We start from the raw sequence: 18,672 nt of genomic DNA, 5'->3' as shown, positions 1-18,672 counted from the left end.
TTATTTTCTGAGTTGAAGTAAAGGCTCCTCCCCAGCTGACGACGCATTTCTTCTTTAAGAAGACTTTCCCTCCTCGCCCAGCAAGTGCAACTGGCTCGCACCTACCAACGGTTGGTGCAGGAAAAAGAGTGAACTATCGACCGGCCCTGAAAGCCAGGACGAGAAGATTCTCTAAATTCTCGGGCCCAATAACGCGACACGCCACAGAGACGCCCCCAAATATTCAGCGGAATGGGCGGGCCCGGGAAATGACCAGCACCGAAGTCACGTGGCGAAGCTCCTCTTGAATTTCGCCAAGTCGGCAGTCGACTATTCGGGCTTGCACGCGCCTCAGGCGGGCTCCGCTGAGATCGAGTCTTTCGGCGCTCAACTCGCCCGCGCTGCTGCCGCTGCCGAAGGAGGGGCAAAGCTGAAGATGGCGGACAAAACGCCAGGCGGTTCTCAGAAGGCCAGTTCAAAGGTAATTTCTTAGAGGACTTAGTAAGTCAGTGAGTGTATCACTGTCGTCTGGGGACTACAGACGCTTCTGGCCAGAGGGAGGAGATTGGGGTGGGGGTCCGCGTTCTGGTCGCGGTGGTAGGCCGGGCGCAGACGCACCGTGGTGCGCAGGTTGAGAGGCCTGGTATCTCCCCTTAGTCCCAGCCTGGATTCGGCTCGAGACTGGCGGGCCCAGGGCGGGTGGCGTGAGTAGTTCGGCTCCCGCTTAGAACTGGAGTGAAATCAGTGATTTAGACTGAGGTCTGAAGTCGGGAAAACGCGCCCCTGTATTTCAGCTTACTGAGCTCTGAGGCCGCGGGACAGAGCCTGGGAGAGGCGGGAATGCTTCCCGGTGCTTAAGTGTCTGCCTCTGTTTCCTCGGCTCTTTGGGTTTGGTTCTCGCATGCTTTCGGCCTCGCTCAATTTCCTTCACGTCCTCCAGGGAATAAATAATCTTTAGGGCCGCAAATTGTGAGGGGAGGACCAATAGTGGAAGGAAGCGGGGTGGGAAGTGCAGTTCTCCTTTGCGGTGATGCCTCGCCAAGGTTAATGCTACGCTCTACACGTGGTCTTAGCTCACATAAGAGGAAGTGTAAAATGAGCCCTTCCATGGAGGGCTCGTTTTCGAGGACTCGGGGTCTTCCGCTTCTTCTGAAAGGAAAACTTTAATAGACTTGGAAGCCACCTAAGACTAGTAAATTGCTTTTGAGTTTACAGGGAACCGTGTGCACGTATTGTGAAACCACTGAGCTGTAGAAGTCGTTTAGCGTTAGTTAGGTTGTGATTAGCATCGGGTCCTAAGTTGCCGTCCTGGACGGGTCACTTAATCGTTTTTTGCTTTGAGTTTTTCATCTCCAACACGATATTAAAAGTAATAGTGCCCGAAGTAGTTGTTAAGCTTTTTGATGCTGATGCAAGAAGTGTAATACTTAAAGGTTCTAAGGACTTACGTCTTAAAGAGTGTGTATGATAGTAAGTAGGTTATGAGGAAGTTACGTTTACGGTAGAGGGGTCTAGTCTTGTGTGTACAGTTTGTTCTGGGAAACGTAAGCTATTATACACCTGCTTTCTCGGTTTCTATTAAATCATAGTCTTTATGCCATTTGGTGAATGATGTTTATAATTAGTTCGTAATTAGTAATGGATTTACCAGAAATCTTTTAGTTATGTAGAAACTGTGGTAGAGGGCCAGTCTTGGCTGCTTTACAACCTGCGTTCACTCCTTGTTTGTTTCTCCCCTCCCCAGTACATTTCTCCTTGGTGAGGAGGGGCTCACCAGGTTGGGTACATGACTGCCCGCTTCCTCAGCGGACTCTGACAAAAACAGCCCTGCTTACTATTAGGGAACTGTTACTAAAGCTAGTGCATCCATAAAATTCACGCACAAGCCTCACTATTTTTGTTTCTACTCGAAGTAGTATTTTAAGTGTCTTCTGTTTGAGGCTTTGGCTTACGTTGGAAACATATTAATGTATATATATGTTCAGGCCTCCTTCTCTAGTAGTACTTCTCACGGTTGTGACTGTGTGCCTGTTCCCTGTAAGTAAATTGTTGGATCTTCCAGTAATCTTTTTAGTTTATATTGCTTTAGATTATAATCAGTTGATGCTGTTAAGAGATTTCCTACCGATGTCTGTAAAATATCTCAGGAGGGTGCGTGATGTAGTGGAGAGATTATGGATTTTGATAACAAATAAAAGGTATTTGGATTCAAATCCTGACTTGGTAATAAATTATATTTGCGATATCAAGGCAAATTGCTTAAACTTTTCAGTCTCAATTTCCTTGTTTGTAATATGGACATAATCCCTTTTCTGCAGGGTTGATGTAAGGGTTAAATGAGTGAATATCTATAAAGTACATAAAAAAACTTAGTTCCTTTCCTCTCCCCTTTGTTCTTAGAGGAAGTAAAAAGTACTTACTTTTCAAAATGTCAGGCTAAATTCTAATCCTGAGATTTAGAATCTGTTATCAGTTATCATAATGACTGCTCAGATTACTGCTTTCTATTTCTAACACAAGTCCAGAATTTATTGGAGAGAGTATAAGATCATTTTGGTTAATATGACAGTGTTTGGAATTTCTAGCCTTTGATCTCTGTTTTGATTTCTTCCTCTGGGGAGTGCAGATGAGTGACATATTCTACCATACAGATGGAGTAAAATATTCTTTAGTTTCATGTTCATTCTTACTCTTTGGTAGTTAAATTCCCATTGCTATGGGTAGGGATGCTTGTTAATCGTATTTCTAGACCCTGAGGAAAATGTTAATTTTTAAATGTACAAGAGGATGTAATGTACAGCATGGTGACTATAGTTAATAATACTGTATTGCATATTTGAAAGCTAAGAAGAGAGTAGATCTTAAAAGTTCTCATCACAAGAAGAAAAAACTTTGTAACTATGTTTGATGATGGCTATTAACTAGACTTATTGTGATGAAATTTCTGCAGTGTATACAAATACTGAATCATTATGTTGTATACCCAAAACTAATAGTGTTGTATGTCATTTATACCTCAGTAAAAAAAAGTGGAGCTAATTGAGGTAATTTAAGGTATTGAGGTAATTTAACAAATAAAATGTATAATAGGGTTTTTGCTATTGACAATGGCAAAATTATTTGATGTGTCTTAATTACAAAATGAAGAGATTAAATTAGATAACCTCTACAGTTTCTTTTAGCTTTAAAAATTACATTTTCAGTTTGTATAGTCAAATGATTTAACGTTTATGTGTAGTTGTTCCTGATGAAGAGACCCTTTATTTTCTGTGTAATTTTGCTGTACTTTTTATTTTAAAGCCTGACAAATATAGAAATTCAGTAAATGTTTTAGGAATTAGCTAAAAATTTCCTGTGCATTTATTCTTGTATCACCAGACTAAAATGATGCTTTGGGGGAGGGGGTACCATGTTGTAGCTTTGATTTTGGGAGGAGAGGCAAAGAGCCTATGATTGTTTGCTTAGAAAAATGTTAAATTTAATATATAAATATACAATATATAAACTTTATATAATTTAAAATGTTATTATATAATTTAAAATGTTAAATTTAATATATAAATATATAATGTATAAACTTTATATAATTTATAAAAATTAATTTATTTTGATCGTAAGAGTTGTTTGCTCAGCACAATGAGGATATGAAGAGAATGTGGTATTCTCGTTCCCTCTGCAGCTCCTGTGCTGGTAGTACTACTAATATAATGGAATTGTGTGCCCTGTTATTTCACTCTGTGACAGTGCTTATTTTTTGCCATAGTGTCAAAAATTGGGTTAGAGAGGTAAATGAGCTAAGTAGGAAATACTGCTGGCTTCCTTGGACACCCAGTGCTAAATTGGTGTGGGAACTATTTTAATTGACTGCTGATTAACAAAAGTATTTCAGTTGTACGAAATATGTATTGTTATGATGAGTATCCATTCAAGACTTACCATCCTTAGGTATATATTACTGCTTGTGTACATTTTTTTGGTGGTACCTGAAGGTATGTAAGAATTAAATATGATCAAAAACTCCAAACAAAACACAAACCTTGAAAAATTAGGCTTCTTGTTCTCCAGTTTTAGTTTAAACTGAATCTTTGTTATGATATGGATGTAAGATAAGATAACAGTCTTATCTTAAAATATAAGGTGGTTAGTTTTCTGGGTGGAAGGCTGTGTTTTGGGGTGGAGAGAGGCATTAGGAACTTTTATTTTCTTGATTGGTGTCTTTTAGAAATTCGAGTATTTGTAGCACTGGTGCTCGAATATGACTATTAATATGGTTTTAAAAATTTTCTATCTTATTGGATTGAATTATTTGTTTTCTGAAAGTCTAGCTTTTTTTTTTTTTTTTTTCTTCTCGGTACGCGGGCCTCTCACTGTTGTGGCCTCTCCCGTTGCGGAGCACAGGCTCCGGACTCGCAGGCTCAGCGGCCATGGCTCAGGGGCCCAGTTGCTCCACGGCATGTGGAATCATGTGGGATCCTCCCAGACCGGGGCACGAACCCGTGTCCCCTGCATCGGCAGGCGGACTCTCAACCACTGCGCCACCAGGGAAGCCCTGAAAGTCTAGTTTTTATTCTCTTCTAGTTTTTATTCTCTTCTAGCTTTTATTCCTGAAGCTTTTTTTTTCCCTAGAAAGTATAATAAATTGACAAAAAATACTCATTTGCCAGTAAGGCAAATGAGAGGAGGGCTCATTTGGTATGCAAGTTGAAGACTCATGCCTCTCTATCACTTTTTACAAAGAACATCATTTTTGAAAAACAAAAACAAAAAAGAGCCCAAAACTTCCTACAGGATATTAAACTCAAAAATATTAATATTACAAATAATTTGCCTCTTGTACTGTTAAGTAGCTTTAACAGTTTATTGCAGATTGGCCACATGCTAGATATTTTGCTGAAATAATTTTTTTTAAAAGCAAGATGCATTTGCCAATAGCAGTTGAGGCTATTTGGTACTGTTAGATGTCTCTTCCTTGAGCACTTAATTTTTTTCACCAGGCTTTCCTCATTTTAGATTACAGATCATTCAAAATGTACTTACAACTTTTCATGTGTTGGTAGTGTTTTGGATGTAATTTTAAGGATAATTTCAGGTTTATTATTTAACTCAATAGATTTGATGAATTTTTTTGAGAGGTAGACTTTGGTTTGTCTTGGAAAGTGGTATTCAGCTAGGTAGCTGTTACTTGCTGGTGAGTGGACAGCTTAGTATGTTGATAGTGAGAAGTGCAATTTTGTTGTGTAGGCACTTGTTCCAACTTGGTACATCAGCAAGTTTATTGAGGCTCCGTCACTTGCCAGATTTTGTTTGACTCTGAGGAAGAAAAAATTAAATAAGATGATAATCAGTTTTGGGGAACATGCTGTCTAGTGGAAAAAGAGTCAACACATGATAGTTCAAAGCAGAGCCATCAGAAGCGTCTAAAACTTTAGGGAAAGAAATGACAGCTGGTTGATTGGAGGGTGGGGTGGGGAGGCTTCAGGAATAGAGGAGTTTGAGTCTTTTGAACAATGAACAGAGTTTTGAAGGGTAGACATAGAGGTATAAAAAAGAGATGGGTGAGGTAAAGAAAATAAATCACTGGCAAATGGATTGATACATGTTCTGGTTTAGCCAATGTATATAGGACATTTGCATAGGGATAAAAGTTTCTGAGATGGAAGGATAAGTTTGAGCTAAATTGTGGCGGCTTTAAAACCTATGGAATAAAATTAGAGAGCCATGGAAGATTCAAGGCAGGAAAGTCCTTTAGGAAAGCTCTTCTGGAGACATAGTTTAGGAAGAATTTGGGATTGAGGAGGATTAGTTTGAAGATTTTTGTAGTGCTGCTGATAAATATTAAAGATTGCTTCAAAATCTCACCTCAGATACTCTTTGGGAAGCTTTTCTGACATCGTCCCCACTCCCACTAAGATTTGCTTGCCCTCTGTGCTCTGGTGGTATAGCCACACTGTTTTACTTGTCTCTCTTATTTATTAGCTCCTAAGAACATTTATATCTGATGTAAGGCACAGTACCAGTAAGTGGTTGCCCAGTAAATGGGTTGAATAAAGGGAAGATCTGAACCACAATAGTGTCTTTAGTAAAAAGGGTCCCCAGAGAAGAGTTTCAGTAGGGGTGGGGTGAACAGAATTTGACTCAGTTGGTTATGGGGGAGAGGGAAGTAGTCAAGGATGACCTTGGTATAATGCTGCTGGCTAACACTCATTGAGCACTTTTATGTACCAAACACTGTTCTTAGTGCTTCACCTGTCTTTGTCCTTCACAACAATCCTATAAGGCAGGTGCTATTCAGCATTACAGGTGAAGGAACTAGGCCCAAGGTTACAAAGCTGGTAAGTGCTAAAAACAGGAAGTCTGATTCCAGAGTCTGTGCTCTTAACATTTTACTACTTCTGTATTATGACTGATTGAAAGTTACCATTCGGTGTTAGAAGTAAGAAGGTCAACAGGAGAAGCTAGTTTGGGAGGAAACTATATTTTATATATATAGGATGTGAGGAACTTGCAGATATTCAGGTGAAGATGTCCAGGAAGTTGTTTAAGAACAGATTGGAACCCAGGAGAGGCACCAAGGTTGAAGATAAGGAATTGGGAGTCATCTCAGCACAATAAAAGTGTTGATATGCTTCCTATGGGAGTGATTATTAAACTTGTGGAAATGTAAGTTGATGCTTTAGAGGATGTGAGGAGGAAGGAGGCAGATGGGAATGGAGAGCGGACTAGGCAGAGTGGAGGTGTTGGAGGAATGTTGCTGTGGTTAGCTTGCTAATTTGAAAACTCAGGTGTGGCGGTTTTTCAATTGAAGTAAAGTAGGAGCAGCTGGAAAAAAAATTTTATGGTATCGTTTAGTTGGCTTCACCTCTATCTCCTCAGCAGCCATCAGTATGATCCTTTTTTTTTCCCTTGCTGTCCTTCCCCACATCTGTACTATATCTGCTTTCTCAAACTTGAGATAAGTTTTTCTTGTGTCTGCTTCTTTATTGCCTCAAATCTCCCTTATTTTGCCTTTTCATTTCTTGCTTTTGGGTCTTTTCATTTGGATGAGGGATTGTGCTGTGGACTTCAGAAGATCTTTAAGCATCACTAATTTACTGTTCTTCAGTAAAAACATAAAACCCAAACCCAAGACAAATAACATAGTGCAGTTCCAGGTTAAGTAGAGGGAGAGACTCTTCAGAAGTAGTGTTACGTTTACTGATTACCTGGACCATTAGCTTTAAAAGTTGGTTATTCCTTTAAAATTTTTATTCACTACTATTTCCATCTCTTTAACTGTTTCCATCTCTTTAACTGTTCTCAAGCCTAAAATTTCATTCTGATGCTGTGTAGCGTATCCGTGGAAAATGTTTGGTTTGCACTAAATATGACCATCTTAGGTTAATTGAAATCAGCTGATGCATCGTCCTAAGCCATGCTGTTATTTTTAAATCCTAGAAATGATGATTTGGATGTGGTGGCATAGATGAAAGAAAGGCTAGCACTTTCTTATCTGCTCTTTAGTGCTTATTCTTCTGGGTGAACTTCAGAATTATTTTTGGCAATCCCCCTAGTCCCCTTGCAGAGACTTCCCTTTAGGATTTTGAGCTGTGGAATGAAATTGCATTAAATGCATAAATAAATTTAGGTGTAGTTGACTTTGTCTTAATAATGAGTTTTCCCATCTAGGAATGTGATGAATCTTTTCAAAAGTTGACTTGAATAACAACCCTTTTGTGAAGTTTGTATTTTCTTCGCACAGGTGGTACATATTTCTTTAGTTGGTTTCTAGTTGTTTTATGTTTTTTCTCACTATTACGATCACCCTGTTATTTTTGTTACCTAGCAGGTTAACACTGGTATATTAGAAGGCAATTGAATTTTTTTTTCCTCTCCAATTCACTCAGTCTCTTGACGGAACTTTTTCTTTCTTTTTTTTTTTGCGGTACGCGGCCCTCTCACTGTTGTGGCTTCTCCCGTTGCGGAGCACAGGCTCCGGACGCGCAGGCTCAGCGGCCATTGCCTACGGGCCCAGCTGCTCCGGGGCATGTGGGATCTTCCCGGACCGGGGCACGAACCCGTGTCCCCTGCATTGGCAGGCGGACTCTCAACCACTGAGCCACCAGGGAAGCCCCCTTTTTATCTTTTTTAAGAGGAGTTATTTATTGTCTTGTATTTTTTAAGTGTCTGCAAATGGGTGCATTTCAAACTGATTCAAAGTAGGTTTTACAGGGTTAAATTTAAATATAAAAAATTTTCTTTCATGATGCCTTGCCTTTTAGGAAAGGTTAGCAGGGAGAAGAAAGTGAAATAGGAGGGACACAGTAAAAGTTGGGGACAGAAAAAAGATGGGTAGAAAGAATGGAGATGGCTGGTGGCTCAGTGCTTGGTTGTCTTGGGCTGATTTTGCCTAGGGTCCAGTATGGAGTTCAGAGGAATAAATTGATTCAGTATGAAAATCCGGTCAGCTGTTCTTAGCCTTATGTTTCAACAAGATAAGTAAAGCAGTACTGTGTGGACCCATGGGAATCTTATTGGCTTTTTTCTACATCATACAAATCTTCAATTTTTTCTTAAAAATGAATATATTGTCTTGTGCATTACATTTGAAATCTAGAACTGGGAGCTAGGATCGATGAGGTACTTGTGATCTCAAGATTCTTGATTTCACTTTTAATACTTAAATATACATATAAAATAAGTAAAATCTCACTACCCAATACCTTGAAAAATAAAAACAACTCAGTGCCAGAGTTAAATTCTGGGCCTCCAATTAAAATTTCAGAAAGATACCACATATTATTTATTTAGTTAATAGTGTTATAGCTTGGCTTCTTCATCCTTAGCTGCATAGTGAAAAATCAAATAAATTATTATATGCCATATGTAATCTGAAATTTAGATCAATTAAAACAAAATCAGGTGAAACTTTAACACTTGACCTTATTGGAAAGTGCCATTATTTGAAGACTGAACTTGACTGACACATTTATTTTGGATCACAATTTTTTTTTTGTAAGTCAGAGATTGCCTTTGTTTGGTTTTATTAGCTGAGAAGAAATTGCTACAAGTTTGGAAAGATTGTGTAACACAAGAAATACTTGTTTTGTTAGCATAATACATTTTCTGATTATTTAAATGTTGGCTTTTATTTTTAATGCTTGCAGACCAGATCATCAGATGTTCATTCATCTGGATCTTCAGATGCCCATGTGAGTATAAAAGGCAATCGTTGCCTTTTTTCCTTAAAATTTAATTTCTTATTGTATATATCCCTACTTGATATGTCCCTTATGATTTTACTTGATAAATAAATATGATTGCGTTGTATGTGCATATTTTCTTTAACCTTTTTTGCTAGATGTTCTGTGTTTTTTTTGTGTTCTGTTATTTACGTAAGTTGGCCCCTCAAACCATGTTAGAAACCAAGTGTGTATATTTCCCTTTTTTACTGTGCTTGTAAAATTTTGTACATACATAGGTGTGTGTGCTTATACATTTTTTTAACAAGTTTTGCGTTATACACATTTCTTTTCACAGTGCACAGTATACCTATTGCAAATCCCTGCAAGTCAACAGATACAGCTCTAATCTAGTCTTTCTAATGGTATCTTAATGTTCCACGGGGGAGGTGCAATTATTTATTAAGCTATTTCTCTGTTGATGGGCATAGACGATTTGTTTCAAGCTTTTTGACATTTTGAATAATACTGCGATAAACTTTCCTTTACATGTGTTATTATAGCAGTGCTAAAAGTGTGGTCTTCAGACCCGTGGGGTTGCTGAGAATTTTTCAGGGTGGCTGAATTCAGAACTATTTTGTAATAACACTAAGACATCATTTGCCATCACTGTGTTGACATTTGCACTAATGGTGCAAAAACAATTGATGGGTAAATTGTTGGCACCTTAGCATGAATCAAGGCAATGTCGCCAAAATGTGCTAGTAGTCATTGTGTTCTTCCCCTCCAGACACAGTAAAAATATGCTAGTTTCACTTAAGAATGTTCTTGATGAAGCAGTAAAAATTATTAAATCTTGTCCTTGTGTATGAGTGTTTTTAACGTTCTGAGTGATGAAATGGGAGACACATATAAGGCACTTCTGCTTGCCAAAGTGTGGTGTTTGTCTTGAGGAAAAGTATACTACTTGTGGGATTGTTTAAGTTGTGGAATAAAACTGGCTCCTTCTTTCATGGAATACCATTTTTACTTGAAGGTACAACTGACAGACAAACTGTGGTTAGTCAGACTTGGGTGTTTGGCAGATATTTTCTTGAAAATGAAGGAAACTAACCTGTTCTTTTAAGGAAAACAACTATTTGTTAGTGATATAAAATTTGATCTTTCAAGTGCAAGTTAGAATTATTGAAAACTTCCTGTACTTAAGAACTTTTCTGATGAAATCAGAGGTATTAAGGGATAATTAGTGAAATATTTTGATAGTGTAAAATGAAGTTTGTCAATATTTGGACATTTGGGTTGATTCTAGTTTCAGTACTACATATATGATTTTTAAAAACTCGTTTTCCTTTTCTCGAAGATGGATGCATCTGGACCCTCAGATAGTGATATGCCAAGTCGGACACGACCTAAGAGCCCAAGAAAGCATAATTATAGGAATGAAAGTACCCGTGAAAACGTTTGTGACTCTCCTCATCAGAATCTCTCAAGAGTAAGTATTGATAAAGATAAGAAAGGATAGATAATGATTTTGATCTGCCCTTGATTGAATTTGGTAGTTGAATATCTTGGTTTTGTGCTTGTTGTTTCATCTTGTACTATTTGAAAATAGCATTCATTATTCTATTTGGGTTAACAAGAAATTCAAACTCATCTAAGGAAATGTTTTTTAGCTCATATGTAAGATATGTTTCATTTAAAAATTTTATTTTTATTTTAAAAAACCAAGGAGTGTTTTGAATGTAAAATGGTTAATAGATTTATTGTTCTCCCCTTATGCCAAACATTTACTGAACCAAGTGCCAGAGGCCAGTCACTGGAAATACACAGGTGATTAAAACACATTTCTTGTTCTCAGCTTACACATAGTCCCAGCCTGGGAAGCTAACAGGAGCAGGTGCTGTTCACTCTAGTCAGTGCAGTTCCCAGGGTGCTGCAAGCACCCAGAGAAGGAGCATCTTCACTGCCTGTATCTGCAAAGTACTCTCGTGTTCTTTTAGTCTTTTTTTAAATTTCAAATAATGTTTTCTTGTCGTGGTTAAATTTGGAAAATATAATAAGGAGGACAGTCATTACCAGCCAGTATTGATATTGATAACACTTTATTTTTCTTGTTTAATTTTTTTTTTTTTTTTGCGGTATGCGGGCCTCTCACTGTTGTGGCCTCTCCCGTTGCGGAGCACAGGCTCCGGACGCGCAGGCTCAGCGGCCATGGCTCACGGGCCCAGCCGCTCTGCGGCATGTGGGATCTTCCGGGACCGGGGCACGAACCCGTGTCCCCTGCATCGGCAGGCAGACTCTCAACCACTGCGCCACCAGGGAAGCCCCTTGTTTAATATTTTTAAGCATAAGTATATTTTTACTTTGCTGAGGTCCATTTTACAGGAACACATTTTAAAAGATTCTTCAGGTCTAATTTTTTTTGATTTTAGGAAAAACTCTATAAACAAACTTTAATGGGTGATTATATATTTTGAGTAAGTATTCCATAATTTTCTTAACCATTTCTCTCTTAGGTGTCTAAGTTTGGCTCTTAGGATATAAATAAAATTGAGGACAAAAATTTTGCTTTGTAAAATTATGTTTCTTATTGAATTTGTATGTAATTTTACCATTTGTTTAAACTTCAGCAGTTGAAATCAAAGGTGCTGAATGATGGCAGAACATTTTCCTTTCTATTTTGAGAAAAAATTTACTTTGAGTGTGTTTGTGAAACCCAGTATTGACTTTTGAGTTATGAACTGCTTTGTTTTTTTTAAAGGGATTTTAATGTAACCTTGAAGTAGTTTGCAGCAATATTACTTTTCCATTTTGTATCTTGCCAAGGGCAAGCCCGTTTAATAACCAAGGGATTGATAGTTTAATTTCATAATTGGTTAACTTCTCATTTTGGTAGGTGAGAGAGAAACCTTCAGATTTCAACTGCAGATTAATATTTTACGCTGTATTTTTGAATTTTATTTAATTTATTGTTTTATACAGCAGGTTCTTATTAGTTATCCATTTTATACATATTAGTGTATATATGTCAATCCCAAACTCCCAATTCATCACACCACCACCACCCATCACCGCTTTCCACCCTTGGTGTCCATACGTTTGTTCTCTACATCTGTGTTTCAATTTCTGCCCTGCAAACCAGTTCACCTGCACCATTTTTCTAGGTTCCACATATACGTGTTAATAAATGATATTTGTTTTTCTCTTTCTGACTTACTTCACTCTGTATGACAGTCTCTAGATCCATCCACATCTCTACGAATGACCCAGTTTTGTTCCATTTTATGGCTGAGTAATATTCCATTGTATGTATGTACCATGTCTTCTTTATCCATTCGTCTGTCGGCGGGCATTTAAGTTGCTTCCGTAACCTGGCTATTGTAAATAGTGCTGCAGTGAACATTGGGGTGCATGTGTGTTTTTGAATTATGGTTTTCTCTGGGTATATGCCCAGTAGTGGGATTGCTGGGTCATATGGTAATTCTGTTTTTAGTTTTTTAAGGAACCTCCATACTGTTCTCCATAGTGGCTATATCAATTTACATTCCCACCAACAGTGCAAGAGGGTTCCCTTTTCTCCACACCCTCTCCAGCATTTGTTGTTTGTAGATTTTCTGATGATACCCATTCTAACTGGTGTGAGGTGATACCTCATTGTAGTTTTGATTTGCATTTCTCTAGTAATTAGTAATGTTGAGCAGCTTTTCATGTGCTTCTTGGCCATCTGTATGTCTTTGGAGAAATGTCTATTTAGGTCTTCTGTCCATTTTTTGATTGGGTTGTTTGTTTTTTTTAATATTGAGCTGCATGAGCTGTTTATATATTTTGGAGATTAATCCTATGTCCATTGATTTGTTTGCAAATATTTTCTCCCATTCTGAGGGTTGTCTCTTCGTCTTGTTTGTAGTTTCCTTTGCTTTGCAAAAGTTTGTAGTTTCCTTGCTTTAAGGTTCATTAGGTCCCATTTGTTTACTTTTGTTTTTATTTCCATTACTCTAGGAGGTGGATCAAAAAAGATCTTGCTGTGATTTATGTCAGTGTTCTTCCTATGTTTTCCTTTAAGAGCTTTATGGTGTCTGGTCTTATATTTAGGTCTCTAATCCATTTTGAGTTTATTTTTGTTCATGGTGTTAGGGAGTATTCTAATTTCATTCTTTTACATGTAGCTGTCCAGTTTTCCCAGCACCATTTATTAAAGGGACTGTCTTTTCTCCATTGTATATTGTTGCCTCCTTTGTCATAGATTAGTTGACCACAGGTGCTTGGGTTTATCTCTGGGTTTTCTATCCTGTTCCATTGATCTCTGTTTCTGTTTTTGTGCCCGTACCATACTGTCTTGATTACTGTAGCTTTGTAGTACAGTCTGAAGTCAGGGAGTCTGATTCCTCCAGTTTCGTTTTTTTCCCCTCAAGACTGCTTGGGCTGTTCGGGGCCTTTTGTGTCTCCATACAAATTTTAAGATTTTTTTTTCTAGTTCTGTAAAAAATGCCATTGGTAATTTGATAGGGATTGCATTGAAGCTATAGATTGCTTTGGGTAGTATAGTCATTTTCACAATATTGATTCTTCCAATACAAGAACATGGTATATCTCTCCATCTGTTTGTATCATCTTTAATTTCTTTCATCAGTGTCATAGTTTTCTGCATACAGGTCTTTTGTCTCCCTAAGTACGTTTATTCTTAGGTATTTTATTCTTTTTGTTGCAATGGTAAATGGGAGTGTTTCCTTAATTTCTCTTTCAGATTTTTCATCATTAGTGTATAGGAATGCAAGAGATATCTGTGCATTAGTTTTGTATCCTGCAACTTTACCAGATTCATTGCTTAGCTCTAGTAGTTTTCTGGTGGCATCTTTAGGATTCTTTATGTATAGTATCATGTCATCTGCAAACAGTGACAGTTTTACTTCTTCTTTTCCAATTTGTATTCCTTTTATTTCTTTTTCTTCTCTGATTGCTGTGGCTAGGACTTTTAAAACTATGTTGAATAATAGTGGTGAGAGTGGACATTCTTGTCTTGTTCCTGATCTTAGAGGAAATGCTTTCAGTTTTTCACCATTGAGAATGATGTTTGCTGTGGGTTTGTCATATATGGGCTTTATTATGTTGAGGTAGGTTCCCTCTATGCCCACTCTCTGGATAGTTTTTATCATAAATGGGTGTTGAATTTTGTCAGAAGCTTTTTCTGCATCTATTGAGATGATCATATGGTTTTTCTTCTTCAGTTTGTTAACATGGTGTATCACATTGATTGATTTGCGTATATTGAAGAATCCTCGCATCCCTAGGATAAATCCCACTTGACCGTGGTGTATGATCCTTTTAATGTGTTGTTGGATTCTGTTTGCTAATATTTTTTTTGAAGATTTTTGCATCTATGTTCATCAGTGATATTGGTCTGTAGTTTTCTTTTTTTGTAGCATCTTTGTCTGGTTTTGGTATCAGGGTGATGGTGGCCTCCTAGAATGAGTTTGGGAGTGTTCCTTCCTCTGCAATTTTTGGAAGAGTTTGAGAAGGATGGGTGTTAGCTCTTCTCTGAATGTTGGATAGAATTCACCTGTGGAACCATCTGGTCCTGGACTGTTGTTTGTTGGAAGATTTTTAATCACAGTTTCAATTTCATTACTTGTGATTGGTCTGTTCATGTTTTCTATTTCTTCCTGGTTCAATCTTGGAAGGTTATACCTTTTGAAAAATTTGTCCATTTCTTCCAAGTTGTCCATTTTATAGGCATAGAGTTGTTGTAGTAGTCTCTTAGGATGCTTAGTCTGTTGTAACTTCCCCTTTTTCATTTCTAATTTTATTGATTTGAGTCCTCTGCCTCTTTTTCTTGATGAGTCTGGCTAATGGTTTATCAATTTTATTTATCTTCTCAAAGAACCAGCTTTTAGTTTTATTGATCTTTGCTGTTGTTTTCCTTGTTTCTATTTCATTTATTTCTGCTCTGATCTTTATGATTTCTTTCCTTCTGCTAACTTTGGGTTTTGTTTGTTCTTCTTTCTCTAGTTCCTTTAGGTGTAACGTTAGGTTGTTTATTTGACGTTTTTCTTGTTCTTGAGGTAGGCTTGAATTGCTATAAACTTCCCTCTCAGAACTGCTTTTGCTGCATCCCATAGGTTTTGGATCGAGGTTTTTGTTGTCATTTGTCTCTAGGTATTTTCTGTTTGGATGATCTGTCCAATAGTGTAAGTGAGGTGTTAAAGTCCCCCACTATTATTGTGTTACTCTCGATTTCCACTTTTATAGCTGTTAGCAGTTGCCTTATGTATTGAGATGCTCCTATGTTGGGTGCATATATATTTATAATTGTTATCTCTTCTTCTTGGATTGATCCCTTGATCCTTATGTAATGTCCTTCCTTGTCTCTTGTAAGATTCTTTATTTTAAAATCTATTTGGTCTGATATGAGTATTGCTACTCCAGCTTTCTTTTGATTTCCATTTGCATGGAATATCTTTTTCAGTCTGTATGTTGTCCCTAGGTATGAAGTGGGTCTCTTGTAGACAGCATATATATGTGTCTTGTTTTTGTATCCATTCAGCAAGCCTGTGTCTTTTCGTTGGAGCATTTAATCCATTCACGTTTAAGGTAATTATTGATATGTATGTTCTTATGACCATTTTTTTAATTGTTTCAGGTTTGTCTTTGTAGGTCCTTTTCTTCATTTGTGTTTCCCACTTAGAGAAGTTCCTTTAGCATTTGTTGTAGAGCTGGTTTGGTGGTGCTGAATTCTCTTAGCTTTTGCTTGTCTGTAAAGCTTTTGATTTCTCCGTCGAATCTGAATGAGATCCTTGCGGGGTAGAGTAATCTTGATTGTAGTTTCTTCCCTTTCACCACTTTAAGTATATCATGCCACTGCCTTCTGGCTTGTAGAGTTTCTGCTGAGGAATCAGCTGTTAACCTTATGGGAGTTCCCTTGTATGTTATTTGTCATTTTTCCCTTGTTGCTTTCAATAATTTTTCTTTGTCTTTAATTTTTGCCAATTTGATTACTGTGTGTCTTGGCCTCTTTCTCCTTGGGTTTATCCTTCCTGGGACTCTCTGCTCTTCTTGGACTTAGGTGGCTGTTTCCTTTCCCATGTTAGGGAAGTTTTCACCTATAATCTCTTCAGATATTTTCTGGGGTCGTTTCTCTCTCTCTTCTCCTTCTGGGACCTCTATAATCGAATGTTGTTGCATTTAATGTGTCCCAGAGGTCTCTTAGGCTGTCTTCATTTCTTTTCATTCTTTTTTCTTTATTCTGTTCTGTGGCAGTGAATTCCACCATTCTGTCTTCCAGGTCACTTATCTGTTCTTCTGCCTCAGTTATTCTGCTATTGATTCCTTCTAGTGTATTTTTCATTTCAATTATTGTATTGTTCATCTCTGTTTGTTTGTTCGTTAATTCTTCTAGGTCTTTGTTAAACATTTCCTGCATCTTCTCGATCTTTGCCTCCATTCTTTTCCCAAGGTCCTGGATCATCTTCACTATCATTATTCTGAATTCTTTTTCTGGAAGGTTGCCTATCTCCACTTCATTTAGTTGTTTTTCTGGGGTTTTATCTTGTTCCCTTCATCTGGTATATAGCCCTCTGCCTTTTCATCTTGTCTTTCTGTGAATGTGGTTTTTGTTCCACAGGCTGCAGGATTATAGTTGTTCTTGCTTCTGCTCTCTGCCCTCTGGTGGATGAGGCTATCTAAGAGGCTTGTGCAAGTTTCCTGATGAGAGGGACTGATGGTGGGTAGAGGTGGGTGTGCTCTGGTGGGCAGAGCTCAGTAAAACTTTGATCCTCTTGTCTGTTGATGGGTGGGGCTGAATTCCCTCCCTGTTGGCTTTTTGGCCTGAGGCGACCCAAAACTGGAGCCTACCTGGGCTCTTTGGTAGGGCTAATGGTGGACCCTGGGAAGTCTTACACCAAAGAGTACTTCCTAGAACTTCTGCTGCCAGTGTCCTTGTCCTCACGTGAGCCATAGCCACCCCCCGCCTCTACAGGAGACCCTTCAACACAAGCAGGTAGGTCTGGTTCAGTCTTCCTTGGGGTCACTGCTCCTTCCCCTGGGTCCCGATGCGCACACTACTTTGTGCGTGCCCTCCAAGGGTGGAGTCTCTGTTTCCCCAAGTCCTGTGGAAGTCCTGCAATCAAATCCCGCTAGCCTTCAAAGTTTGATTCTCTAGGAATTCCTCCTCCAGTTGCTGGACCCCCAGGTTGGGAAGCTTGATGTGGGGCTCAGAACTTTCACGCCAGTGGGTGGACTTCTGTGGTATAAGTGTTCTCCAGTTTGTGAGTCACCCACCCAGCAGTTATAGGATTTGATTTTATTGTGATTGTGCCCCTCCTACCGTCTCAATGTGGCTTCTCCTTTGTCTTTGGATGTGGGGTATCTTTATGGTGAGTTCCAGTGTCTTCCTGTTGATGATTGCTCAGCAGTTAGCCTTCTACTCCGCCATCTTGAAGCATTCTAGGCTGTATTTAATAAACATTCCTCTCTTTTAAAAGTTTATGACTCAAAATTATCATTCAAATAAATAACTGAACAATTAAGAGTCTACAATTTGTTCAAACCATATTTACAAGGAAATTGCTTCTAAGTTACATAAATGAAGAATTCATTAAAATACTATTTTCTCATATTCAAAATTAATTGATGACTGTTTACTTGTGTGAAACCTAGAACACAGTATGTGATATTTTCCCAGCAATGAAAATGAAATTATTTTGTTCATAAACATCAGTTTTGTTGATGAAGAATTAGGTAATTTACTGAATTACAAAAGGAAGTGATGTGATTTTTGTGCCTGAATTGGGGGTTCTAGATGGTAATGATTCCTGCTACTGAACATAGATGCCTCTTTCTCCCTATTTGAATGTCTTTTTTCTATCACTGCTTCTTTTGCCCAGAAACATCGATACTTTCCTTCCTCAAGTGCTTTTATTCTTGCCGCCAAGTAGGTTGAATGAGTTCTAAGCCTTTGTGTCTCTCTTTGTGTTGTATTTTTACTTTATGTATTTAAAAATGGCTTTTGTAAGTTATTAGCCTTGAGGTTAATAACAAGTTAAATTGAGAATGTGTGTGTAAAGGTATGCTTTTTATTTCTTTTCACAGCCTCTTCTAGAAAACAAACTTAAAGCATTCAGTATTGGAAAAATGAGTACAGCTAAGCGAACTTTAAGTAAGAAGGAGCAAGAAGAATTAAAGAAGAAGGTAATGCTTAAAATGTATTTTTAGTTATCTTTATAAGTGTGTCTACGGAGGCGTTAAGTGTATGGACAGTAGAGAAATGTTTTTCAGAGATTCTTGTCCTCCAGGGTATTCTCAGCTCCCACCCCAAGTTAAGTCTATAACACAAGATATATTCGGAGAAGTCCAGCTTTATCCCTGTCCCCTCCACCATTTCCTCTCTTCTGTGTAAGTAAGAGTTTTGATTGTTTTCTGGTCTATTCTTTTTGTATAAGCAAGTTTGTATAAATGTATGTTGTGCCTGCTCTTTCTTAGATGAACAATAGCTTGCTATATTCAGTACACTTTTCTCCACCTTGCTTTTTTCACTTAACAT

The 18,672-nt window shown here is 38.0% G+C and overlaps 1 protein-coding gene across 4 annotated transcripts in view; it reads left to right on the top strand.

Moving 5' to 3' along the window:
- The first annotated feature begins 379 nt into the window (after positions 1-379).
- Positions 380-18,672, top strand: part of U2SURP (U2 snRNP associated SURP domain containing) — a 55,859-nt gene continuing 37,566 nt past the window's right edge. For all 4 annotated transcript variants that reach the window (XM_060149684.1, XM_060149685.1, XM_060149681.1 and 1 more), the window contains exons 1-4: positions 380-460; positions 9,123-9,167; positions 10,498-10,629; positions 18,222-18,320. In XM_060149684.1, coding sequence (XP_060005667.1) covers positions 416-460; positions 9,123-9,167; positions 10,498-10,629; positions 18,222-18,320 — 321 coding nt within the window. In that variant the 5' untranslated portion in view covers positions 380-415. The remainder of the gene's footprint in view (positions 461-9,122; positions 9,168-10,497; positions 10,630-18,221; positions 18,321-18,672) is intronic.

The sequence above is a fragment of the Lagenorhynchus albirostris genome, chromosome 5 (genome assembly GCF_949774975.1).
Source record: "Lagenorhynchus albirostris chromosome 5, mLagAlb1.1, whole genome shotgun sequence".
NCBI lineage: Eukaryota > Metazoa > Chordata > Mammalia > Artiodactyla > Delphinidae > Lagenorhynchus > Lagenorhynchus albirostris.
This window is presented reverse-complemented; position numbering and strand designations above follow the sequence as displayed.